This window comes from Natator depressus, chromosome 1 (genome assembly GCF_965152275.1).
Source record: "Natator depressus isolate rNatDep1 chromosome 1, rNatDep2.hap1, whole genome shotgun sequence".
Classification (NCBI taxonomy): Eukaryota; Metazoa; Chordata; order Testudines; family Cheloniidae; genus Natator; species Natator depressus.
In genome coordinates, this window is record NC_134234.1 from 160,466,856 (window position 1) to 160,493,022 (window position 26,167).

The 26,167-nt window shown below is 38.8% G+C and overlaps 1 protein-coding gene across 1 annotated transcript in view; it reads right to left on the reverse strand.

Annotated features, from left to right (window-relative positions):
• DOP1B (DOP1 leucine zipper like protein B) overlaps positions 1 to 26,167 on the reverse strand; it is an 86,410-nt gene that overhangs the window by 18,379 nt on the left and 41,864 nt on the right. Inside the window, exons 12-27 of the mRNA XM_074970185.1 lie at positions 25,889 to 25,994; positions 23,965 to 24,156; positions 22,041 to 22,734; positions 20,117 to 20,385; positions 18,167 to 18,319; positions 16,968 to 17,068; positions 15,998 to 16,188; positions 13,669 to 15,286; positions 13,292 to 13,403; positions 11,996 to 12,184; positions 9,064 to 9,189; positions 7,304 to 7,438; positions 5,435 to 5,490; positions 4,441 to 4,545; positions 4,281 to 4,347; positions 1,676 to 1,820 (exon numbers count right to left, since the gene is read on the reverse strand). Of these exons, the coding sequence (XP_074826286.1) occupies positions 1,676 to 1,820; positions 4,281 to 4,347; positions 4,441 to 4,545; positions 5,435 to 5,490; positions 7,304 to 7,438; positions 9,064 to 9,189; positions 11,996 to 12,184; positions 13,292 to 13,403; positions 13,669 to 15,286; positions 15,998 to 16,188; positions 16,968 to 17,068; positions 18,167 to 18,319; positions 20,117 to 20,385; positions 22,041 to 22,734; positions 23,965 to 24,156; positions 25,889 to 25,994 (4,259 nt within the window). The remainder of the gene's footprint in view (positions 1 to 1,675; positions 1,821 to 4,280; positions 4,348 to 4,440; positions 4,546 to 5,434; positions 5,491 to 7,303; positions 7,439 to 9,063; positions 9,190 to 11,995; positions 12,185 to 13,291; positions 13,404 to 13,668; positions 15,287 to 15,997; positions 16,189 to 16,967; positions 17,069 to 18,166; positions 18,320 to 20,116; positions 20,386 to 22,040; positions 22,735 to 23,964; positions 24,157 to 25,888; positions 25,995 to 26,167) is intronic.

Genomic DNA, 26,167 nt, shown 5'->3' on the forward strand with positions numbered 1-26,167 from the left:
TCATATGATGACATTTAACTGTCTGAGGTCCAGGATGGGTGGGGTTGGGAGTGGGATGAGAGAGTATCTGAAGTAAAAGCCCTTCCCCCTATGTTAAGAGGGTATGGGATCTATTACCCGTACCTGGATTAAGAAGTTCACCCCCTGTATGAGAATCCTCTCATGAGAGAAGTCCCTGAAGAGAGACAGGGAGAGGGGTTTTGGAGAAGGGGCAGAAAGGAATTCTATCATGTAGCCAGTTGAGCTTATGGCCAAGACCCATTTGTCCAATGTGATATGCTCATGCATCAGGAAGAAATGGGCCAGGCAGCCACTGAAATAGGTGGGATGAACTGGCTATGCGGACACTGGCTGGTGGTGCTCGAGCATCCCACCAAAATGCCTTCTTGGTATGCAGGTTAGTCTGAAGAGGGGGCGGCAGTAGTGTGGCATGTCTGCTTTGCTGTATCCTCTGGCACTTCTGAGGGGGCTCATAGACCCTTTGACAGAAGGGCTGAGGGGCAGGGTGATACCCTATGAAGAGGGGGCTTAGAATATTTCCTGTGGGGTGCCAGGAGCGAAGGTTTACGTGAGAGCGAAGTGACTTGTCTGTTTTCTTGCTAAGCAGGTTGTTACCCGAATCACAGTGGGGAAACCCAAGGATTGCAACCAAGAAGCCTGGCTCATAACTACCAAGGTTGCCACGGAATGGGAAGCCACGTCCTCTGCATCGAGTGATGCTTGAATGGACAATCTGGCAACCAGTTGCCCTTTGTCCAGGATGGCCTGGAATTGGGGCCTATGTTCCTGTAGTATCTTATTAGCAAATTACGACAGTATATTGTAATTAATAAAGTCATATTTGGACATTAATTCCTGGTAATTTGCTATTTGCAGTTTCAGTTCAAATGCTCTGTGTAAATCAAATGCTCTGTATAAATCAATCCTCTTTTGTGTGTGAACGAGGAATGTGTGTGTTAGAAGATAAGTGTGGAGGCCATCACTGGACCAGATGGTCTAGGGAGGAATCGAGGACAGACGTAAGGGCGCCAGGAGATTGCAGCACGTCCCTATTGAAATGTCAGAGGAGGACAGATTGACCACTCTAAAGATGAGACAGGCATCTATCAAAGGGGACAAGATAGCTGTGATCAAAACCAGCATGGGATAACTCCCTGAGAGACTTAATGAAAGAACAAGATAAAGAATGAGAAGGACAATTTAAGAAAACAAGCACTCAAACGACAATTGAGTACAGCATGATGGTGCAAAACCCATTGGTCCCAATGAAGGAAAATCACTATATATAAACGGGAGGGCCTTACCATGAAACTTTGAGTTCGTCCTGCCAAGACTTCCCCAGAGCATCTGGTTCGGAGTATGAGGAGGAGTAGGGTGCCGGCACGGACCAATGAACACTACTATGGAAGAGTTTTCCAGTCTCAAGTGGGCGTGCAACCACAGTGAGTACCCATAGGGACCAGCATTTGAAGAAGAATGTAGAATTTCCTGGATTTCTAAAGTTTAGCTTTCATTTAAGAAAAAACTAAAACTGTATACTTCTTTAAAAAGGAATTTGCCAGAAATATTACAGTTATACCCTATTAACCTCTACACCAAATAGCTATTTGTAAATGGTAGAGAAAAGTGGCAAGGTGGTCAGAAGTGACACCGGATCCTTAAGAAAGAACCTTACCATACAAGTCATCTTCAGCACTGGATTCAACTAAAGAGATCTGAGGCTGGGCTTTCACCTCCAGGTTCCTGCTCAGCCAGCTAGTCTGTTCCAGGGAGGAACCAGCAACATTCCCCACAGCTTCCAAGATTTTTTGGGTCACCTCCTGAAAAGTAATCAATGCAACACTGTATCAGATGAAAGCTATTGGGACCTGGCCAGCCCAAGGAAGCTTTTGTTTTATTTGGAAACTGGCAGCGTTTTGTACCTGGTACCATATCTATAAGTATATGGAAGTGAGTAACAACAAACAGAGCAGATAAACATTTATCAGCACCTCTGCAGGTAGTAAAGTGTCACTCATTTCATTTGGTAGTAGGCATGAACAATGAAAAAGAACGAAAAGCTTTGGGTTAGAGTAGATTCACGTACAGGTCTTAATCTTACCTTTCCATGTAAAGGTCATTATGCACGTGTATGCATGTATGCAAATATCTGGGCTAAAACATTAATATACAAGAAAATTCATCTATGATAGCAAAAAATACCTCACACTATAATTAATCTACTCTTGATGACTATCCTTATAATCATAACGGGAAGGGGGAATTTTTCCCTTTTGACAAACATGCTCTTCAACTGTGGTATAAAAGTTAAGCACTGGCAAGAGAATAGCAGAATCAAAGATTAAAAAATGGAGAAACAAGCAACCCATTTCAGTTTTTCACTTCCTGTGTAGATTGGCACACACTGAGCACACACCAGAACAAGTCTGTTTAGAATGTCTTCATTCTTTCCACTTCCTCATTTGCCTTCTGGGCATTTTAAATTGTAATGATTTACATCAGCAGTTTAGTAGAATCTATGTCACAGAAGCCATGGGTCTTGTTGCAGACTCTGTTGTATTTTCAGTTTGATTGGGACTCCTATTGCTACCATTACTCCTCCTGACAAGTTTCTTTTTTCTAGCTTGAGCCAGGCTAGATGATGAGTTTATTCTTTATGGATATTATCTCCCACTGCTTCTCTGGCCATCAGGATAAGAGTGTACAACCGGAGCATCCAATAGGAATACAATAGTACTGTTGTTAATGAGAATCAGGGTCCACACACCCCATTGGTGAGCAGGAGGTTTGAACCCCAAAGAATCCCAAAATGTCACACACAACATTTTCCCTCATATACTTTTTTAGGTCACAAATTTGAAACATATTTGGGATTCATTCTTACAATAACTGATAAATTCAAAGGTTTCAACTCACTGCGTATTTCCCTAATTGTTCACAGTATGGACTCTTACCTGGTTCTCCAGATTTCCAGTCTTTTACCTGCCAAGTTACTATATTTTAAAGGAAGAGTTTTTGTCCCCTGAGGTTTCTTAACTTTGTCCCCTTGGAGGGCCACAGAATTTATCTGATCAAGATATTTTTCAGTTCTAGTGGAGCAATCATCCAGTGGGTTCAAACGAAGATTACAAAGTTTTCATTATACTGCATTAATAAGCAGTCATCTCTCAAAGACTTGTACATTCTGAATTTATTCTTCAGATTTTCAAAAAAAATTGTACCAGTACCCTCTATTGTTCTTTGGGCTCTGAACTGTATGGTCTGAAAACCTGTCTGCTTTTTTCCTTTCCCTTCAGCTACAGGGCTTCCATGTGTTATTAAATTAGATGGGGTGTTGGTTACTTTTAACTGAGTGATTTAACAGTGTCCTTTTATTTTTTGGGAATTCATCTGGCCATATTTCAGTCTTCCCATTGTAGGGTTGGCCAAACCCTACTTCCAGACTCACGTTTCAACAACGGAGTTATTCACTGTAGGATGGAGACTCTGGTTTGGAAACTTCAGGTTTCCCTTCCAAGGCTGCCAGAGAAATCAGATCATTCCTTGGTAATGCTGTAAAAAGCTAGGCATTCGCTACACAATTATCTTGCTGACCAGTTTATGGAGTAGAAGTGGAGGAAGTCACTCACATCTCTACCATATCTGCTGGGGAGCACAAGCACCACAATCACAGCTATTAGAAGGTTCACTTTTCAACACTTCATCTTAAATTCAGAGCCAAAGATGATCGTGACAAGTCTGTGGTGCTTGAGCTAGCTTGGCAAAAGCAGAACCAGTCGGAGAAAAGAATCCATCTCTAATCCTCATCTCATTTCCATAATAGGTGAATGGATAAACAGTTGTTGAGATTGCCAAAGCCAACTAGGGGACATAGCTATACAGCTCCCATTGACTTCAATGGGAATAGTGCACCTAATTCTCCTAGCTGGTTTTGAAAATTTCAATGATAATGCAAATGAAGGGATCTGATGACATCATATTTGTGTTATGAATTTAAATCTAGAGGATGACATCACAAAAGACACCCAATCTGAATACAGCGTTGGCCAATCAGTATCCTGAGCCATGTTAGAACTTTATCAAAAATATACAATATCATTTTGTTAGCTAGAAGATTATGTTTTATGCATTCTCACACATTTACTTACTGGCTTGCACCATACCTAAACTTTCTCAGAGTATGTGGATGTTCAGACATGGAGTTTGGTTTGGGCTAATCTCCGTTTATAATGAAGAGTACAGTGCCAGATCTGTGAACTAAAAGTGTGCATACACAGTACCTGCAGGTCTTTTTGGTCCTTTTTATTTTCCAGGTTAGGAGTTCTGGTCACAAAGTCATTCAGAGTACTGTAGGAAAAATAATTCATCCCAAATTAGTAATATGGACAGTACTACTCAATCAAATCAAGTCAAACCAAACCACCTTGTTTTGTGCTATACCTCAGAAGCAGGAAATATCCAGGTGGAGCCAAGTTCAGTTGCACAGATTCCTTCAGCACTCCTAACAATGACTGAAAGTTCTCCTGCAGGGCTGAGACAGGAAGTCTGCCAAAAACAACAAGCAAGTCTGATGTCAAACAATACACCAGCCACAGATGCAGATACTGCTGGCTTTAGGAGCTTCCCACCAACTTTAGTCTTCTAGTTCTCCCCAAGTCTAATTAACTACTATCCACAGTATTTGTCTAAGTACCATACCATCCTGCCAATGCACGATGACACTTGTATTACATCAACACACTACTGTGATAGGATATCAAAGTCAAAACAGTATGCAGAATTAACTCAGGTTGTCCTGCAAACTAAAGCTAGGCTTGGAGTATATGGAATATGCCCGTGCTGTGAAAGAGGAGGGTCTCCAGGAATGATATAATGAGGAGAAGGCTTTGCAGACAAATATCCTAAGGTATTCCATGCATACACAGCAATGTATGCTAAGAAGAGCTTTGATCACCCCCATGCTGTCTAATATGATGAATGCAGAGTATAAATTGGAAACACAAGGAGCCCTCCCTAAGAAAGCCTGGAAGGGAGATTAAGGAGAAGTATCCTTCATACACTCTTCCAGCAGCTGGGAACAGTGTCAGAGCTGGAGAAAGGTAATACAAACATTTCAGCATAATGTCTTGACAACCGTTTGAGAAGGTTACAGCATGCTGTTGTGCCAGTACACGACGACACTGTGTCACAATGACACAAACACCAATACATCAATGCAATCACAGAACACCACACCACACAGTAATCTTATGTCTTTCATTTGACAATGTAGTGGTTGTCCAGTTCTGCTTCAGTAAGCACTGATGATGTAGAGGTTTCCTGTGGCAAGCAGATATGAAGGTCAAAGTAAAGCTAAAGTAATAATGCTAGCTGTTAGTTGCTGGAATAGCATTTGTAGCTAAATGGAAATCACTTTATGTAACAACCTACTTACCTTTGAATGAAAGCATAGGTGAATCTCAGCACTGGGATATCCACTAGAGAAGATTTCTGAAAATAAAACAAGGAATTATGTTCTTGCTTTATAACAAAATGAAATTTAAGCTGTTAGAGGACTCAATGCTTAATGGGAGACTTGTTTTTTTTTTTTTCCCCCCTGAGAGCAATCTGTCTCCCAGTCTTAGACTGATAGGCTGTGCCTTGTATGTGTAGATATAGTAGGTAGTTCAGAACTTTTGCTAGGGAAGTCTGGAAGAAACAAGACACATCCTTTCTGTCCACCAGACACGTTCTTCCAAAGCTCTAGAAATACTTATAAATGTACCTCTCTGCATGGTAACAAGGCTGGCTTCTTTCAGAGCAAGATTTGTTAAACAGCAGAATCACCGCAGAAGCAACGTCACTAACTAGGATCATCGGAAGTCATTGTTATGCCAAACTGCTATCATGAACCTGGGAAGTGAAGTTTTGTAAAAAGCTCTGAAACCTACATTTCCTGGATAACCAGACCAGATGGCAAAGGTCTCTTAAGTTCCACTTACAATTTTAACAGTCTTATTTAATAAAAAGGAAGGCCCTCAAAAAGTTTTACTAATGAAATTACTACTTAATGAGTTTTAAAACACTCACTAGGATTAGATTTTGTTTAAAGCTTGTTTTCTGTTTGATAGGCAGGATGATTGTACCAATGTTAAGTATCCATTTCTGTTATGCTGAATTACAGACATATACACACAACTGTACCTTAATACACACATATTTACAGTTTCTAGGTGTTTATTTTATGCAAGTTACTCAATTTGAAGGGAAACATTGGCTCATCATAAAAACCTGAGGAATTTTGGTGTCTGCTTTGTAAATTCTGTTTCTAATGCTTGCTCCAACGTTTCAATGGCTCAAGAGTATTGGGACATAGTTTAGCCCCAAATTAGAGAGGATTGACCAAACCTAATATGAAGAGAAATATTTTCATGTTTGTTAAGATTTCAATGAAAAGTTAGATTTTATTTAGATTTAAACATTCTCCAGAAGTGTTTGGAGCCTAGATAGATCAGCATTGTAGTGCATGAGAACCAGAAAGTGAAGCTACTAACCAAAATACTTAGTTCTTATATAGCTCTTTTCTTTCTCAAAGTGCTTGGCAAATGTTTGATAATCTTGAAGGGAAACTTAATATTTAAATTATCCAAGCAGAGTGAAATGCAAGAAATACAATAGGATAAAATGGAAAAAAATAAGTTAGATACTTAGAGTTATTTCATTTTTCATAATCTGAACTATGAATTTAAAATAGATGGAGCCAGATCCCTGTGAGTTGCCCGTCTGTATCCCAGGATGGAGTGGGGCCAAGGTGTTTTTTACACTGGAAAGGCCTTAGTGCAGCGTCAGGACTGCTGTAAGTTGCAGTGACAGGAAACAATCCCCCCACCCCCAGGCTGTTACAGCAGCTAGTGATCAGACAAACAGAATGGGTCTCTGCCCATGCCCCCTTTGCTGAAAGCAAGGGGGCTAGAACCACTATACTCGCCTTATGAAATCTGGAGATTCCTCTATGCTGGGAGAATGCACAAGAAGTCTGTTACGCTGGCTCTACCTCAGCTTTGTGCTGCCAAAGTAACACAAAAACAACTAACGACTACTCTTGTAAAACGAAAATCAGAAACTGTATACACATGGAGTACACCTTTAATCAGGTACAGAATATGATGAGGAAACAAATTCTAATAATAATTACCAGTAACAAAAAAAGAATAATTAATGTTGAAAACCTCTTTCCCATGTAATAAGGTTAGCAGAGATGTTTTTCAGGGACACCTTGGAAGAATGAAGGCCTAGTAAAGCTGAATATTATTTTAGCAGTTACCTCTTCGCCTTTGATTTGGGATGGTTTCTTGACAACTTCTTTTACCAGCTGTAATATAGTGTCAGTCTTCAGAGTGTTAAGTGCACACACTAAGTCCACAAGAATAAGCTGAGATGCACTTGCCACTGGAAGAATCTAAATGACACAAACAAAATTAAGTTCAATGTACCAGGGAACGATGGAAGAAAACAGCATTTCACGCTACTAACCACATGCAAACATGCATATGAAACTCAAATAGATGATTTAGGAACTATGCAACAAGTTATCATAAAAGGACCCCCAAGGGGATCAGAGTTTGGGTCTCATTCTCTCTCTCTCTCTCTGACCTGCCCTGGTAGGCTGGGTGCATAATGAGACAATGCATTCCGACAAAGGCAGATTAGGAAGAGGGCTTGTACTTAGTAACCATGTTTGGCTCCAGAGGGAGCTACCTCTAACTTTCCTCCTCTGGAAAGGTTTCTAACCTGGAGCCTTGGACAGCAATGGAGGAAAACTGGAATTGTCTGGGCTCCAACAACTCAAAATGGCTTGGTATTAAAGTGCTGGACTTGGCTTGGCACGGCACATAGTGCTTACTGATAATTGTTTTTTGCATCTATGCATGAAAGTGGAGATCACCACCTTGGTATCCAAGAGCTTTTCCTTTGCAGTTGTTTCTAAAGCTGGTCAGAACATTTTTATCTAAATGAAATTTAGTCAAAACATGCTGTTTCAAAGCCAAAACATTTCATGGAGATTTATATTTTCAATTACACGTCTCCTGGAAAGGGTTTTGCGATTCCTGTGTGCTCTTTGTTCAAGTCTGACCAGAGAGACAGAACAAACTGAAAAAGTTGAGCTTTTCAATCTGAATACAGCTAGTTTGCGAATTCCACTTTGCAAAAATGTTTGCGAGGTTGTGTTTTTGTTGCAGCGTGGAATGAATACAAATTTTTAAACCTTGAAAGTAGTCACAAAAGAGAAAGGTCACTCTCTGGACAGCTATTTAAATCTGAAATAAGATTTTAAAATAAATTGTAATAACGTGCAGAATGAGAGTCCTGTTTTAGTTTGCACATAAATTAAAAAAACAATGGTATTTAACTCACTTTTCTATTTCCATTTCCAACACCAAGTATTTGACCAATGTAAATAAGTTCTACTATTTTATAAAAAATAAAATGTCTTTTTCCAGAAAAGTGGAAGCCAGTAAGATTATTTTTGTCATGGGAAAGAAATTCTTTATTTAACAATAAAAATGGTTTAAACAAATAAATATTAAATGCCTTAAGATATTGAAAAACCCGTATAACTCTGCAGATATAGAGTTAAATGTGTAAAAATTCATTGATGAATCTTGCTCAGCAGCAGACTGGCTGGCGAGGCAGACACCGTGACTTCTTTTTCCCCCACAATGAAAAAGTCCTAAAGAAGGCACAGGTTGTGTTACAGAAGTCATGCTCCAGACAAATGGTCTCTTGATTCTTTAAGTAAAATATTTTCTTCTTCAGTATTTTTCTTCAACACGCAAACACATTAAAATCTTTATTTTTCCTATTTGTTTATATTTGTTCCATTTACTTATAGTCTTCATATTTTAAATTTTAACCACTATATTGAATTCAAATTCTTATCCAATGGATTGTTTTTGTCACTTGTACAACAAAACCAAAATAAAAACAAAACATGTGGGTCTTTACAGTGAACCTAGGAACAAAACCTCTGTCTTTTCATCAGAAAAGAAATTATCATATGAATTAACATTTCTTTAACTTCACCTTTATTTTACTTTGATTCTTATGAGCTTTTTTGCTGTTCCACACTGCTGCTACTGCTGATATTAACTGGACTCCAAGGTGTGGCGTTAGCGGATTCAAGAAATCTAAAATTTTATTTTTTATTGTCTATAAAAAAAAAGATGAATATGTTATTGCTAAACGTTGTCAAAAATGTTCAAGACTGATCTTCATTGTTTATTTGGAGATTCTTTGGCTTTTTTATGTGGTATTCAGAAGTTATACTATCATTATAGAACAGTACTGTACACTTTTGATTCAGGTTAATTTAGATTATTTCTCATGGATTCATTCTCCTCCCTTATTAAAAAGGTGTGATGATCTCAGATCCTGGAAAGCTAACAACAACAAAAACAAAAATCTATTTTTCATCATGCATATTCTCTGCCCAATCATTTTTCATACACAGTACTTCCTCATTATTATTAATCAATGTCTGTAAAATGGGGGGAGGAGGAGGAGGAGGAGGAAACTAGTAGTATACATAGAATGACAAACATAAAATATTTTAGAAAGAGTAGAGAAATGGATGACAATTTAGTAAAGGAGGATGGGATGAGGAAGTTAGTGAGGAGGGCAATATAAGAATTAATGGAAAAGTGAGTTTTCAAGGAGGGAAGAAAGGATTTGAAGGACATGAGAAGAGTGGCAGGGCCAGCTTGGCAGAGAAGTGAAAGGCTATTCCAAGAAGAGAGAGAATATACATTTTAAGTAGTATTTTTTAGGAAACTGTAAGTACTATGTTTAGAGGACAACTGGAACACTAATTTTACATTTTCTCATTTGCTTCAATGGACTCTTTGCTGCCTTTTTCCTGTAAGAACCAAAAGGTTATAAGAGTATACGAGCTCTTCAGTAAACCAGATGTTTGTCTCAGATTCCCAATTGTTCTGACCTGAGTGGCTTCTTGAAAGAAAAAATGATTCAATATTCTTTGTATAAATGTTATCAAAGCAACAGATAAGCAAAAACGAAGTAAAGAAAACAAAGGATTATACTTCAATCTAAACGAATGATCAACTACCACAATTGTCTAAAAATAAAACCCTTACATACTCTGTTGGGGTATGTAAGGGTTCAGTAAAGACCTGGGTAACTGCTATCATCGTAATAGGGAGTAAGGCACAGGCAAGCACTATTTCTTCGCTTGATAGATAAAGTTGCCATCCTTTTCCCTTCCCTTCTGCTTGTTAAGGATAGATAAGAGTTGCAGCTGCATAAGGAATATGGTTGTCTGAAGGATACCCTTTGTGTGGAAAAAGTGTTATCTCCCCCCCTTCCTTCTTCTCCCAGGTACATAAACGAGCTCAGGGTCATGGCCCCTTCCTCCCTCCCCTGTGAACTACTGATTAAGGAAACTTATGCTACAATTACTGCAAAGAAATGTATCTTCAAGGTAAAAATGTCTGTATAATATGCTTAAAGCTGTAAACAGGGGTGGGTATAATTATATTCGGTATATAGCTATTAATATTCATTATGTGGGCATTCATATTATTAAATAAAGGTTTTGGCAGCATTGTAGTAAATGTGGGTATTTACATATTAACTTAAATAAAAGAGTGTGATGTAATTAATTTGGGGGTTACTCAACAATTGGGTCAAGGGGAACAAGTACCATAATAAAGAAGCCCATTTACTCAAGCCGCCTCTGGGTCCTCCTGCTCCTTCTTTCCATCTCTAACAAACTTGTCAGTTAGTTCATTGAATGAATATAGTAAACAAACAATCTGTACAAATCCGAAACCAACATCCAAGGAGGTAGCTGTCTGTTTGGTTATATTCCCCACTAAAAACAAAAAACCCCATCGCTCCCACAACTTTCACCCATGGCAACATACTCAAAAAGGAAGAAACACAAAATTGTTTTCAAGCAAGTTGCCCATGCCCCTCCCCCGCATGGGGTAGACAACCACATCAATGTGTAATGGAGGGCCTCAACAGGCCCACAAAAAATAAGTAATTGCTCAACAAAAACACAGCTTTTCACCCAATCTTCTCATTCACCCGCCAATATTTCTTAAAATAAAATTTAAAATCACATCTATGACAAACTGTCACATCATTCTTCTGCCCACAAAAGAATTGGGAAGCTGGCAGTTACAGGCTGACTAGGTGAAAATTTAGAATGGCTTCACTGGGCAAAGTTCACAGCTTATTCAAGAAAATAAAGATTAACTTCAATACAATCATCTAAAATTAAGATAAATTTATACAAACTCTATCTCTCATACGTACTACTTATCTTACTAGTATCAGTTATTCAAAAACTGAGTGTAACAGTAGTTAAGGGGAAAATATGCAGTGTGCTGTGTCATGTTTATGATATCATCAGCTTTAAAACTCAAATGTTGATTGATATGGCAAAATCTTATTACAATTCATAACAAAAGCAGAACGAATTCTAAATACTTAAGTAAATGAAAGAGCATGCATAGCTCAAGTTCACTCCAGACAAGCCAGAAACTGTTAACTTGCATGAGGTCCTCTCTCACACTCATTAGGACAGACATCTTGTTTCTGGGTTATAGTGTTTTTGTTTTGTTTTTGAAAGAGAGAGTGGAGAAAAAAAAATACAAGGAAAGCAAGAGGATTTAATAGCGGGGCAAAAAGCACATGTATGGGAAAAAGGGGGCAGAAAGAAAAATCACCAAAAGGCAAATTAATTTTATACAAATTGTGCATCAATTTAGGTTTGCAAATCTGACACTTTGCAACTGACTTGCACAAAAGGTGACAACCCTTTTGTAGTAGGAATTCTGCACCTTTGACCAGGAACATTCTCTGCAGCCTATAAATTTCAGAAACTGTAAAACTACTTTGCTATTTTGAGAATGGCAAAACCATATACAAGAACTTTATACAAAAGATAATGGGGGGCAGAGGACAAAGAAGGATTGGAAAGGATTCCTACTTTGGTTGCCTTAAAGTAAACTGAAGAAGAGCCTTTGGTTGCTCCAAGAAAGTCAGTTGGTCTTTTTTGAGAGTCTTCTCTTTTTGTAACGCTCCAAAGAAGGGCCATGGTGTTAACAATACGAGGCAATTCTTCCAAAATGGCATTCCTGGCATTTCTCAGGTTTGTGGGGTCAGATATAGGGGACACCTAGGAAAACAAATATCTATATTAAACAACATACTCTGTGGACAAACACTCAAGTATATGCAGATTCATTATTCTTAACATTGTTACACAATGTTTAGTGCGGACATCTGCTTTCCATCCAAGAAGTCTTTTGTAATAATAATTTTGCAAAACACTCGATCATTCAGCTGTTGTGTTTATGAACTTTATTATCACTTACAGAATGGGTAAGTATGTGTAACTAGAGTATAACATTATACTGATTTTGCTTTTGATTGAAGAGTTCATTTCTCTGTTTGAGGCCATATCCTCTTCCAATACATGGTGCAAACTACATATCTCCATTTTCCACATAATTTGTAACAAAAAAAAAAGAGCGTGAAATGCATTCTCATTTAGAATACATGCCACTAAATATACTCCTGATTTATTCATTCTGTGGAAACTTTCCAGTTAAGCAAATGAAGTGAAGTAACTTGGGAATAGAGCCACAAAATGCATGAGTATTTGGGTGGGGAAGATCAAATTAAACTTGCTTTGGTTTTGCAATATAAGGAAAAAAAAGTGAGAAAAAAGGATGCATATAGAGTTGTCTGCAGTGCGGTTTTTCAGACGTACAAATTTTGTTCACTCACTTTCATTTAACAGCATACTGAATATATTTATATTTATAAATGTAAAATTTATATTGTTCTAGAGAAGCTTTTAGAAAAAATGACCTTTTATAGCTTTTTTTGACAGCATGACATTCACATTTCTTTCTTCACACATACAAATTACTTCAGAATAATTTGAGAATACTGTACTTTTCCCATAAATGAGTAGTGTCCAATAATCCAAATATATTTATTGTCAGCACACACTGAGTTGGGGTGAGAGAACAGTTACCTTATCATCTGCAAGCAGAGGGTTCTCCTCTACACAAGCATGTTCCTCTTCCGACATGGAAGGGGATTCTGCTATCCCTATGGTAACCGCCTCTCATTTTTGGGCCCACAATAATAGACATTAATGGTCACGATTCAGCCAAGAATTTAAGTACTTTGCTGAATTGAGGCCAAACTGTCAAACGTATGGTTGGCATTTGGAGACAGATATCTACTGAAGTAATAAGAAGCAGTCTGCTACCTTTTTGGCGTGATTAGGATGATCCAAAAGGCAAAAATGACCAATGGTTGTTAAGCCTTCCAAAAGCGTCAGAGGATAATCTGGCGTAATGTTCTCCCTTTTAGAAGTTACGCTTTGGAGAAGAACACAAAAGTTATTAATAGTACAATTGGATATTTTCATTCTTTACATGACTACTATGGTCAAAAGAGTATTTGGTTCTATGTTCTAACTGCTGAGGTATCAGAAAGCAAAGCTTCTAAAATAACTTGTCTTAGACAAAAAAAGTAATTTTAGAATACTTTAGACAATAGTATGAGGTTTGAGAAAATAAGCCCATCAGTACTTTGTACTGAATAGTTAAAACAACATCAAAACTCTGCATTTAAGAATCTTACCTCACAGACATCTTCACAGTTTCATTTTCATACTGTTTAACAAGTTCATCCAGGTTTTTACATATCTGTATGATAAATGGTGCCACAGTCCAGCCTAAAGATTTCCCAAAGTATGGCAAAGAATGCGTGACTAAACCTACCCAAGATGGATGCATCCCATAGCCATACTCTGGCTGCAAACCTCTAACTACAGCGGAGACAAATAATCCTTGTGAAGTTATTGGGTGTGGATGCACATACTGCATTGCACTAATAGCCTGCTGGAAATTAAGAGCTCGTTGCCATTCCTTTGATAGGTCTGGCTGGTTCTCCTGTTCCTCATGTGTCTGTCCAAGATGGTGCTCCAAGGCAATCAATATTTGCAAAAGCTTCAGCAGCTCAATCTGAAGGGGGTGTTCACTCCATATCTGATCTTGCCCAAAATTGATAAGGCTTTCTTCAAAGAGGCTCTCTTCGATGACACTATTAATTTTATCAGATGTCATCAGTTCATACCGTTTTTGACTTGTATACATAGAAGCAGACAAAGAAAGAAGAACAAACTCTTGAATTTTGCATCTTCCAAGCAAGTTGTGTATAAACTCGATATTCTTGTTTTCTGCTGACTTTACCATTGTGGCCAGCTGCACCATCATTCTAATCAGGACTTCTACACTTTTGACTTGGACGTCTCTGTTGCCAAGCACATCTTTGTGGGTTACCTTCAAGTAACATGGATAGTAAGAGCGCAGAAAACTCAAACAGAGGTAAGACAGCAATTCTATTAATAAAGAATGGGGACACATGGTTGGTGACTGAGTCTGAAGCTTACCATAAAAGCTCTGTCCCACAAGAGTTTCCTGGTGCCGAGCTAGAAGATTATAGATGAGATTTAAATGAGCTGTAGAGCTCGTATCCATGCTAGTACTGGCTACAGCTTCAATAAATTCTTTAGGGTTTGTTTTGAGTACTGCCTCTAGCACAGAAAAAGCATACAAAACCCTCTTGGAATCATAAGGCTGAAAATACAAGAGAATGTGTTTAAACAGAGCCTCTATCATCTCTTGTTTTTCTTTCTGCTGCTTGAGCAGCCTAGAAGTTGTAATCGCTTGGAGTTCCAAGTCCACCTCCTCATCACTTGATAGTGATTCCGACGCTTGAGTTTTCTCAGAGTCTGCCCGCACAAGATTTAATATAGTACTGGGTTTGGAGCCATGAAGAGGGAAAGCATTAGATGAACTAACATTCTTCATGTTTTCTCTGCAGTCGATTGTAGCTCTAGAGTTCTCCTCATTGCTCATTTCCTGTGGATCCAGAGAAGGAGAAAAAGATGATGTATTTTCACTATCAATATGTCCTGTGCTGGTATCTGCTGATTCTGTGTGTTCACTGTTATCATGATCACCACTGGTATCCTGTGGAGGTTCTGTACAGTGAGAGAGTTCATTTTCAGGCAGTCCATTTTTTAGCTGAGATGTCTCTGGATCTATTTCCACTTCAGCCCAAATAGCTTCCCTGTCCACAGTCGTAAATTGGCTCAGTGGTATGTTTTCTTCAGAACTGCTTTCATGTAGCACAGAGGCTCCAAATGACTCTCTGAAAGAGGCACTTTTCTTGCTAAACCAATGATGTAAGTCTTCTGAAAAAAATATGAAGATTTCAAAAATCAGTGTTTATTATTACAGTTGTTAATACATTCAATAGCCTTTATGCTGAGAGACAAACTGTAAGAGAAAATGTAATGGTGATCAAGTAACTGACTTTACATTAAAGTTAAAAATCTTATTTATGCCAAGGAAATAATTTCATTGAGAAGTTATGTTTTATGATGGAATTGTACAAGTCAGAGATACCATAAACCTTCTCAGACTGTAAACTCTTTGGGACAACGACCATGTCTACTTCTATGATTGCACCGCAGCTGGCACAAGAGACTCCCTTTGGGTGCTACTATAATGTAAATAGTGAGAACGATGATGTTTGGCAAGTCAATTAGATAGGAAACAAGGTAGCAAAACTGTTATGCAAGCAGATAACTGGATTAAAAAAGCAATTCAACTATTAGAAGGTCTAGAAGCTTCTTTTGCAGAAATGCTGACCCAAAAGAAGATACTGATGGGCCTTATACCTTTAAAAAGGTACGACCTACTCTATAACTGCGTTTAAGCATTATTAGAGATGTGACTGAGAAGAGTGATATATGCAGCTGGCATCGCTGCTTATAAGGAGACACCTCAAACTGAAGAGTATGACACCTAAGGTCAAAGACTGGCTTAAAATGGAGTAAGGTGACTAACTGTTAATTGACTTAACTCAAACAGTTACATTTTCAGTCTGAGAGCAGCTTTACCTGCTGAATTCTTCTGTTTGATGCAATGGATGGATGCGCGCTGTGTCTTTGGATGAAGAAGCAGCAATAGTACTGGCTCGAGAATTCGTGCAACATCATTAAGTGAGAGAGCACGTATCAGCCAGCCCTGTGCTGCGGCACCAATTGCACCATCTGAACAATTTAGACTGTCCAACACCACAAACAGAGATCTGAATGGAGAAATGGCAAAGGAGAAGTAAAATTACAAGCCCTCTTTCACAACACATTTTTAGACCACTCCGCAAATACTCGCCCATGTTTTAGCTTTACTCCTGATAGTAATTCCAATACCCAGAAGTAGTGTCACTGAGTTCAAAGTCGAGCACATGTTTGCAGGAGCAAGGCAAAACATACTATATGTGTGTATACTGCATACACGCTATCTGCAATTAGAGAACATTTTTATAATATCCTCTCCTACTTCATAAGGCTTGAAATTTTTGGCTCATATTGTATAAGACTGAGGAGCACAATGAGTAACATGCCACCCTTGGATTACTTGAACAATATTTTGAATGTAGTTGCTTTTGCCGGGCCCTTTTATCCTTTCCTAGGGAAATGCCCCACCTTCTTGATGTAGGAAGCCACTCCCATTAGAAGATGGGCCTCAGCTGTTCACTCTTTGCCGACAACATGGAAAGCAACTCCCAGCAGAGACTCCAAACTCCTGCTCCCCTTGGAGCACCAAACAAAAAACAAACAAAAAACAAAACAAAACAAAAAAAAACCAAAAAACCCCCACAGCCCAAGTACTTTATTACTTTGGGTGAGAGTGTTACCAACACAAATAGGGGGTTTTATTTTTAAGTTAAAAATAAATAAATATTTGACGGCCTTACTTTGGTTCATATGACTGTCCAGGAGATTTTTTTTTCTAGCAAAAAAAGTATAATTTCACTAAATATATTTATATAAACATTAAGCCAGGCAAATTAAAGTACAGCAATACCTGTCAAAGGATCGATTGTGGGAAGTGACTCTGCTGCCTTGGATTTCTCTGGTCAAATGCCATATAACAGAGAATCTGAACAGTGCCTCCAGCCTTGTCCCCTTTACAGAAGAAGACAGAAACTTTTTGATTCTGAGGTAAATGTAGTAAAGTTTAGTGAATTTAAAAGGCTCTAGTAAAAAAAATGCTTATTGCATAGATTACTTCTAAAATCTTAAGAATTCTGCACCTGTTTTTCATTTCTAGATAGGATTAACACACAATGCCATTTTCCTGCCATGCACTCACAACCCAAGGTAATCAAAACAAAAAAGCACTTAGTGCACAAAAAAGCTGATGATTTCAAAAAAAAGACATGTTTGGAATACCCATTTATTGTATGTTAATCTCTTGAGTTATTGGGGGTTGGATGACAAAGAAGGGTGATACGAAGGGACTGTTATTAGTGGGCAGACCTTACTGAGGATTATCATCCCTGAATGGGTATAAGAGTCTAAAATATAGGATTTCAAACTCTTGACTATTCAGATACCCACAACCCCTACATAGATCCTAATATATAACAAGTTTCAGAATTGTGAAAGCAGATTAGATAGATAGATTTTATATATAGCTATATCTATCTATCATAGAATGTTTAAGACCACGGTTATAGATTAGCATCAGGTTGTGACCTTTTACTTAATTTACATGTTAGCTGTCAGAAAAACTAAGAAAGAACTGATCGATCTTGAAAATAGGGAAATGAAATTGCTAAAGGGAATCAGTTCATTTTAAATATAATTTGACTATTGCCTGGTCTAGGAGCTGTTCAGTGCTGTCTCAGACACAGGGTCAAATGACTTATCAGAACATAAGGTTGGGAAGAATAAGTCAGCGTCCAGCCCAAAGTGTTTTCAGACTTACCGAAGGATCTGGAAAATATTTAGAAATGCTGTGAAGGATTGCTAACTTTGGAGAATCTGTGATTTTAGAGAAAGTGGATAGCATCCAATGACTAAGATGGGTCCTATGTTGATTCATCCAGAGACCCTGAGGGAATTCACCACAGGGAGGAGTGACAGAGATTCTCAACTGTGGTCTCCAGAGAAACAGGGGTTGAGAAGCCCTGAAGCTATACGGCCAGGGAGCTGAAGGTTGGCTGGAACCAGAGGTAAGACAGTACAATAATGAGACAGCCTAGGAAATACAGGACTTACTTTATCGTGATCCAATAGCGTATGACAAATAATATCTTCACAAATATTAGCTGATGGAGCCAAGCAGTGCAGCCTATAAAACAGCTCCACACAGGTGATGTGGTGCTCCCTTGTCTCTTTGTTCAGCTGATTCCAAAGCACTTGAGCAACTCTCTAGGGGAACAGATAAAATAAATTGCACCACCCCCCACCGGTTTAAAAGCTTGGTATAAACACTAAAGTGTTCTGTATTTGTGAAAAGGGTAGTTCATATTTTCCTATCCTACATATTCTCAGTTTAGGGAAGAGTAAGAGGCTGATTCATAAATCCGGAAGTACGGGAACACAATAGCACTGTCCTGGAGTTGCAATCAACTCATGTTTGTGCACTAACGGGTGAGGAAAGCAGAGTTCTGCTTCCATTTCTAACTTTAATCCCAACCCTAAACATTCATAATTCAGATGATATAAACAATACCAAAAATTGCAACACAAAAGTGGCACACAGGTAAGAAATGGAACACTGGGATGGTTTTACCACTTTGGCATACAAAGAGGAACAAAGCTGAAAGAAGTGGTAATGTGATAGAGCCATCTTTGCCTCACATGACTAAACAGTAGCTCCCAATTAAAGTTTAAAAATTGAATTTAGAATATCCCCCACACCGCACTTCGTTTTAAGAAGTAACTAGCTGCTTAGACATGCCCTTCTCAAATCGCCTCTCCTTCCAGCTAAGCCTCTCAACTGCCCTTCACATTAGCTATTACGAAGAGTTGAGAATTGACCTTGGGCTGAAGCAGAAAGAAATATTAAGATAACTTTACAGTTGTCCTTAGAAATATTTCCTATAAATAACACGGGATAGATCACAACATATTGCAGAATAAAAATAATGACTATGGTATTTGATCAAAGAGACACCCATTGGATTTAGATTCAATATTTCGTCTATGAATAATATGGATGCTGATTGTCCAAAGCCATAATCCAAATGAAGACATCCTATCTATGATTAAATATCCAGTGACGCAGAGGTGTAACATTTCCACCTTATTACCAGAGTATATAAATTTTAGATAATAGTATCCAGTCTCTTTTCCACTATCCTCCATCCCATCTATTTCTACCATAAGGTTTTGTTCTTGTTTTGTTATTCCTGCTTCCCCTATCCCAGTTCATTAGCTTTGCAGGAAAGGTAAGAGAAACTGATGAGGTTAAAAAAAAAAAAAAAAAAAAAAAGCAACCATTTTAAACTTCTTTTCCTGCCCCCTATGTTTTGCCTTTTAAACAGCATTTTGGGGCCCACCAGCAAGGTGAAATTCTTACTTTCTATTATCAATAGATAAAATGGAAGCTGTTTAAAAATTCTCAGTGAAGCTCTTTTACAGTAGTAGTTGAAAGTGGCTATTGGATCACAAACAGCTACTGATAGGGCACCCTTCAGAAATATTTTTATTCCACATAAGGGGGGGGAAAAAGAAAAAAGGAGCGTACTTTGATTTTTTCCCCCATTTTATCCACCACCACTAATTTTTCATACTGGGAGCTCAAAAGAGCATAAAATCCTTCCAAATTGTAGTTTTCAAGTTCAAAAAACAAATGAAGACATTTAGAGTTAGGGATCAAGATTTTCAAAAAGTGACTAGTGATGTTTGCTGCCCCACTTGGGACACCTGGGTCTTTATTTTCCAAAAGTGCTGAGCATCCACCCTCAAACTCAGAGACCTTTAAATCTGTGCACAAGAAATTTTCTAAAAATCTCTACTGACTTTTGAAAATATCAGCCATGATCCATTACAAGAGACGTAAGTTATGTCAGAGTGTGTAGAACTACGCCATACATGAGACTCTCCAGTAGACATGAAGGCACTACCTTCAATGTTGTGTTAGAATTATCCCAGAAAATCCATCTAATTATGACTAACATATATTTTAGCTAAAGTATATTTGTACAGTAAAGAGTTTGACACCTGATAGAAGTCTGTTTTCTCTGATATTAGCTTTAGAACGCCAGGAGCAATGGGAGGAACTGTGACCATCTGCAGTCTCCCAAAGAAGGGGTTGTGTCCAGCGATTTTATACCGCTTCATTCGGTCTTCAATCACAAGTGCCAGTGACTGAGAATGGTTGATAACTTCAAGCAGTGTGGAGATGGACACATTCTGAACGTAGCAGTCATTTACGCAGCAGCATATCGTCATTAGGGATTTAAGCCACAGAGGGAAGCTGGTATCACAACCTCCTCAGAGAAGACAGAGGGAAAAAATGCCTTTAACACATTTAAACGTTAGATTACTTTATCAGACATTTGTCAAATCTGAAGATGCCATGGAATTTACCTTCCCTTCTAGGCTGCACAAAATCATGAGCTTTATAACAACTCTTATATTTCAATGTGTAGCAATAGCTTGACCTACTAAAATATGTTATGTACTACACTTTTATTCTTTTAAATTAAAAGCATTTATACATATATTTTAGGCACTTCTAACACCAGTTAAATTTTATTATCCACTACGTTATCATGAAGCAGCCCAAAAGAATAGGAAAAAACATTAAAACAGCTAAACAACATAGCAGATCTCAACATTCTACCAAGAGCCTCATCCTCTCAGCACCTCCCCCCCAAATGCACGCATTTTCATTTTATATTCTGTTACATTCATGGTACGTCCATTAACAGCTAGACTAATTTGTTTGAGAGAGATGTTGGGGTACAATTAGAACTAACTAAATATAAAGGTCCTAAAACACAAGCACCTCAAAAATTGTAACAGGAAAGCCACTGACAAGATTTGGTAATAATTACAAATATAAGGCTTTCGATTTTTAGTAACAAAACCCCCCTGACAAATCCATACTTGTAGAAGAATGCTAGTTCCTCATGATCTACTTTGAGCCCAGACATTCCTCTCACAATCAAGTGAAAAAGGACCAACCAATCTGAAAATTAAGAATGTGCATGAAGATGTAATTTTTTTCAAATTAACGTTATTCTTTATCCTATTCGTGTAGCTTCTGTATGAACTATCTTATAGAAAGTTACTCACCCCTCCCTTCCTTACTACAAATTCTCTGATTTGGGAGTGAGGTTCTTTTTTCTTCCCTGGAAACTGTTTACTTTGTATGGACTATGTAGAGGAAAAAGCCCTAAAAGTCAGATTGGAACCAAGAATGCCTATATTGACTCCAACATGATATTCTGGGAACTCAGACGCTGTATGACTCTAAACCCTTTAATTATAACACTTTACATAACTGAAGTGTCTTCCATCTGAGCATCTCAAAGAACTCTAACGTTGAAGACTCAACTGCCCAGGGTGCAGGTAAGTATTATCCCCATTTTACTGGGATGAGAAATCTGTCGCAAAGCCAGAAGCAGAACCCAGGTCTCCCATTTCCTCACTCCTGTGTCCACCACAAGCCTGTCCTTCCTAAAGGCCCACTCTTACTCCCCTGGAAGAGGATATCTGAACTGTCAATGGGAACCAGCCCTAACTATGCAGATTGTTCTGATATTACAATGTTAGCCTGTGTTGACTCTTTCCGCAGGGAACCCTGAGGGGGTAGGGCGAATTGTTTTATCCAGGACCGGAACACCAACGTATTTCAAAGGAGAACAAAGTGGATTTAAAAACTGCAACACAAGCTCAATTCTAAAACATAAGATGCACTCTAATATTGGCTTGTCTTGGCCATAGTAAGCAATTTGCCTTTAGTCTCTTCCCATGTCCCTCCAAATACCCAAAATGCACTATAACTGCATTCATAATACACACCGTCACATTATATTGTGTACACATTCTTGGTTGTGCCTAGTAGATAGTGCACTTAGTTTGCAGTACAATTTACATTTTGGGACACTGAAGTTATTTGTCTAAAGACAATTCTTACCAGGAACTTGAAACAGAGATAAATACAATTGTTCTGTTTCTGTCTCAGAAAGGTAGACTGGGAAGGTAGTACAATCCAGTAGAAGGTGACAAGCAGCAGCAAAGGCCTCTCTGCAGTCTTCTTTCATGTCCCGCAAGTCAAGCATTACCTGGTCAATGTCCCATTCTTCTTCTTTTCCCTTTTTGCTACCAAGGTCATGGTTTGCAGGGGAGAGAGGCTCCAGACTTTTCTGTTTAAATGGTGACCCTCGAACTGTGAACAAGTCTGAAAGCATTTGTTTAAACTGAGGTACGGTAATTTGCTTTCCTTCCCAGGGGTTCTTTTTCTTGCTAGCATTTTCAGCAACTCTGTAATTATTTTCTTTCTTCTCTCCTACGCTCATGTTTGCTATCGAAATTCTGCCATTTCCTGGGTCTTGTAAATGCACCCCAAAAATGTATTTACTAGCAAACTTATCAACTAACTCTTGGATACAGTGCAAAGTCCTCTGAATACTCCCTCCATTTTTCCAAACATCATCCTTCTCAGGAGTCACTCTTGGCAATCCTAAGTGTTGAGAGAGCTCTGGGGATGAGGCACTTAGACCTATGCCACTGTCTTCAGACTTGAGGGGAGCGAAAGCAGCGTCATCTTCATTCTGTACTGCAGGCTTGGTTTCTAAAGTTATATCACCATTTTCTTGTTTCACTGGGCTCTGAAATGGAAGCAGTGAGTGTCTATTTCATTACACTGTATTTCTGGAGTTACTTTAAATAACTGAAATCACACTTGGGACAGCAGGGAGAAAAGAGTGTAGGACAGGAATCCCTTCCCTTCTGCCCTGATAACTTGTGCTGTGGCTTTGTGAAAGTGGTATCAATAGACTTGTAAGAGTTATGGTCCTGCTGATGATTGCTGTTTAACTAATATTCTCTTTTTTGCGGGGGGGAACATTCTATGGCCTGTATTATACAGAAGGCCAGATTACATGGCCACAATGGTCCCTTCTGGCCTTGGAATCTATGAATCTCCTGAATTTATGAATAAACCTCCTTAGCTGGCAATTGTTGGAGCCAAAGAGATATTTACATGAAATAGTTAGATGCGGCTATTGATGAGTGGCTCTGTTCCCTTTAAGACAAAATTATACTTGTTTTAAAACTATTCCTCACACCTCCTCCTCTCTGAGGCTCTGGGCCATGTTCAGCACCTTCATGATCTAACGTTGCGCAATAGCAGCCCAACAGGAAATTTAAGAAGTGATAAAGTGTGGAAGGAAAGGGTTTCCTTGTTATGCCATTGATTATAACGTCAATAACGCAGCTACTGCCAAGTCTGATTGTTTCTAACTGTTATTTCTATGCTTGTATTATTGCTCATCATTAGCAAACTGTGAAGTTTGTTTTCTACCTTATCACACAAATTATTTGCCCTGTTCTTGTGAGCTTGTTTAACCATTTGTGGTATTAACGTGCATCTTGTAGCAGGTCAGGTAATCTTGATAACAAAAAGGCTGGGCTTGATCTGGCCACTTGCACTCTTTATTTCAAATGCCCCAGGGCATCTTACCACTGCATTGAGTAGCGTCCACAGAAGACCAGGCTCTTTTTGGCGGATGGGATGGAGCAGGAAAGGGGTTTGCACCACATCCTAGTTTTAGACAACACTATGCCTTTGCATGGCTTGGACAACAAGTCAGCTAAGGTTGGGGTGGGTGCTCAAAATGAGAACAGCTCAGACACATGGCACAAAGTGGCTCAGAGTGTATGAAAGGGGCCTAAATAGATATACTGCTGCAATGAGTAACCTAAATTTCAGTTAGAGTAGAAAAGTTAGTAGCATTCCATAAAAGAATTTGCATTATTAAAATAAGGTGAGTACAACTCTCTTGATTTGTGAATAGTTATTTATAATAATATGCAACAGGCCTTGCAGCAATACCTACCGAGTTTCCACTTCCAGTCTCATTATCCAAGTAGGCAGGAGGCATTTGTACTTTGCTAAGCACTTTGAAGCAGGTCTTTAAAGCATGAGTGAGTTCTGGTAAACTTAGAATCTCCACATTCTCCAGAAGAGACTGTACCATGTAACTGAGCATCTGTGGGAGATACTGAGTCTGCACTTCAGAGTAAAGTTCCTAAAATAAGCAGGGATTTAAAATAATTAAATGCTAAATGGCTTAGCAGACAGAAATGGATTTTACCATTGTCAAGCTGCCTAATATAAAGTCTAACTTCAGTGAGCACAGATGTGACTACTATATGATGCACACTGAGTTAAGTTGCATATGGTTGCTTTAAATAGTGCTACTACTCCACCCAATGCTGAACGTAGAACCAGATCCTAGTGTTGAATGGAATTTGACTACCGATAATAGCCTTGCAAAACAGCCCAAATAATAGATCCACCCAAGCAGCAAAGTGGAAAAAAACCCTGACAACACATGACTTTAAAATAGGATACAGTTAAAGAAATTTTTTTTGATGGGCAAGTAAAATGAAAAGTAATCACCCACAAGCAAGTGGGCATACAGAACTTTGCAAGACTGATAACTCATGCATGACCGTTCTAATTTCTATTTCAATAAATTACTGTTTTATTATAAGTATTCAGTTATAATTAGAAAATTTCAGTAATTTTCTCTTTTCACAAGTTCATTATTTGTATGTAAGTCATCTAATCAATATATTGTGTGATGGGGCAAGTCCAGATGGCTATAGAAAAGTAGTGGGAGATAGATATATTAGCTCCAGGCTCAACAAATCCCTGGTACCAGGTTAAGTGAAATGGAAGCTGCTCCAGGTCAATTAAGACACCTGGGGCCAATTAAGAACTTTCCAAAAGGCAGGGAGAATGCTAGGTTGATTGGGACACCTGAAGCCAATCAGGGGCTGGCTGAAACTAGTTAAAAGCCTCCCAGTCAGTCAGGTGGGTGTGCACGTCAGGAGCTGTGGAAGGAAGTTGTGCTGTTGGAGAGGCTGAGTAGTACACACCATATCAGGCACAAGGAAGGAGGCCCTGAGGTAAGGGTGAAGTGGCGCTTGAGGAAGTAGCCCAGGGAATTGTACATGTCATGTTTCTGAAAGGTCAGCTACCATAACTGATGCTATTAGGGTCCCTGGACTGGAGCCCAGAGTAGAGGGTGGGCCTGAGCTCTCTTTCCCCCTCCCCCCCCACCTTTGCCCCCTGATTAATCACTGAGACCGGGAGACAGAGACTGTGCAAGGAAGGATAATTTCTCCTCACCTCCCTTGCTGGCGTATGATGAAAATGGCTCAGTAGACTGTGACCCTTGTCTCTAGAGAAAGAGTAGTTACGTGGAGGGTCACAGTGAGCCTCTGAGGCTAGCGAAATCTGCCAGGAAACGCAGGACCCACGGAGGCAAGGACAGAGCTTTGTCACAATTGATTTTCCAAGAAGTGCTGGTATTCTGAGACTGGAGTTTATATATTTGTCAGATAACTTACGAAGATATTTGTCTATTAGCTGAGAAGCTCAAAACCATTCTTATTAGGAGGATGTGTTGCATACAATGCTGATAGTAAACCCCCCATTAACACCTCACTCCTATACATGCTGAGAAGACTAGGAACAAAGTTCTACTCTTGGTTTACATGGCATGAAGTGGTCTTGAATGGAACTCCTCACACGACTAGAGTGGGCAGGATTTGGCTCAAAGCATTGTGTATTTATTCATTGGTTTTCTTTTCAAATGAAAATATCGTTTCCCCCATTATAAAAATAAAATAAAAAAATGTATCCACCAAAATAAAAGCAATGCTTCCGTGAAACTGAAACTTATCTGATAAAAGGGAAAGAAAATGAGAGTCAGGATCTGAATGATTAACTTTAGGTCAAACTCGCCTTACCAAAGGAATCACATCAAGAAGGAAGAGTAGTAGTGTGCAGAGCTCTGAAATCGTAGGAAGAGTGCTGACATTCTCAGTAGGGTATCTTCTCTGCATGGATTTATTCCTGGTATTGAAAGAGAAAGTGTGTTCTTTTAAAATAAATTATTTACTGCAGGATGTGGGTTTTTTTGTTTTTTAAAAAACCTAAACGTACTTTATATTGGCATCCGTGCTAACTACACAAGCCAAGAAGACCGATTTGTATCCACCGTCAGCTTGGCTATTTAAGTCAAGTTC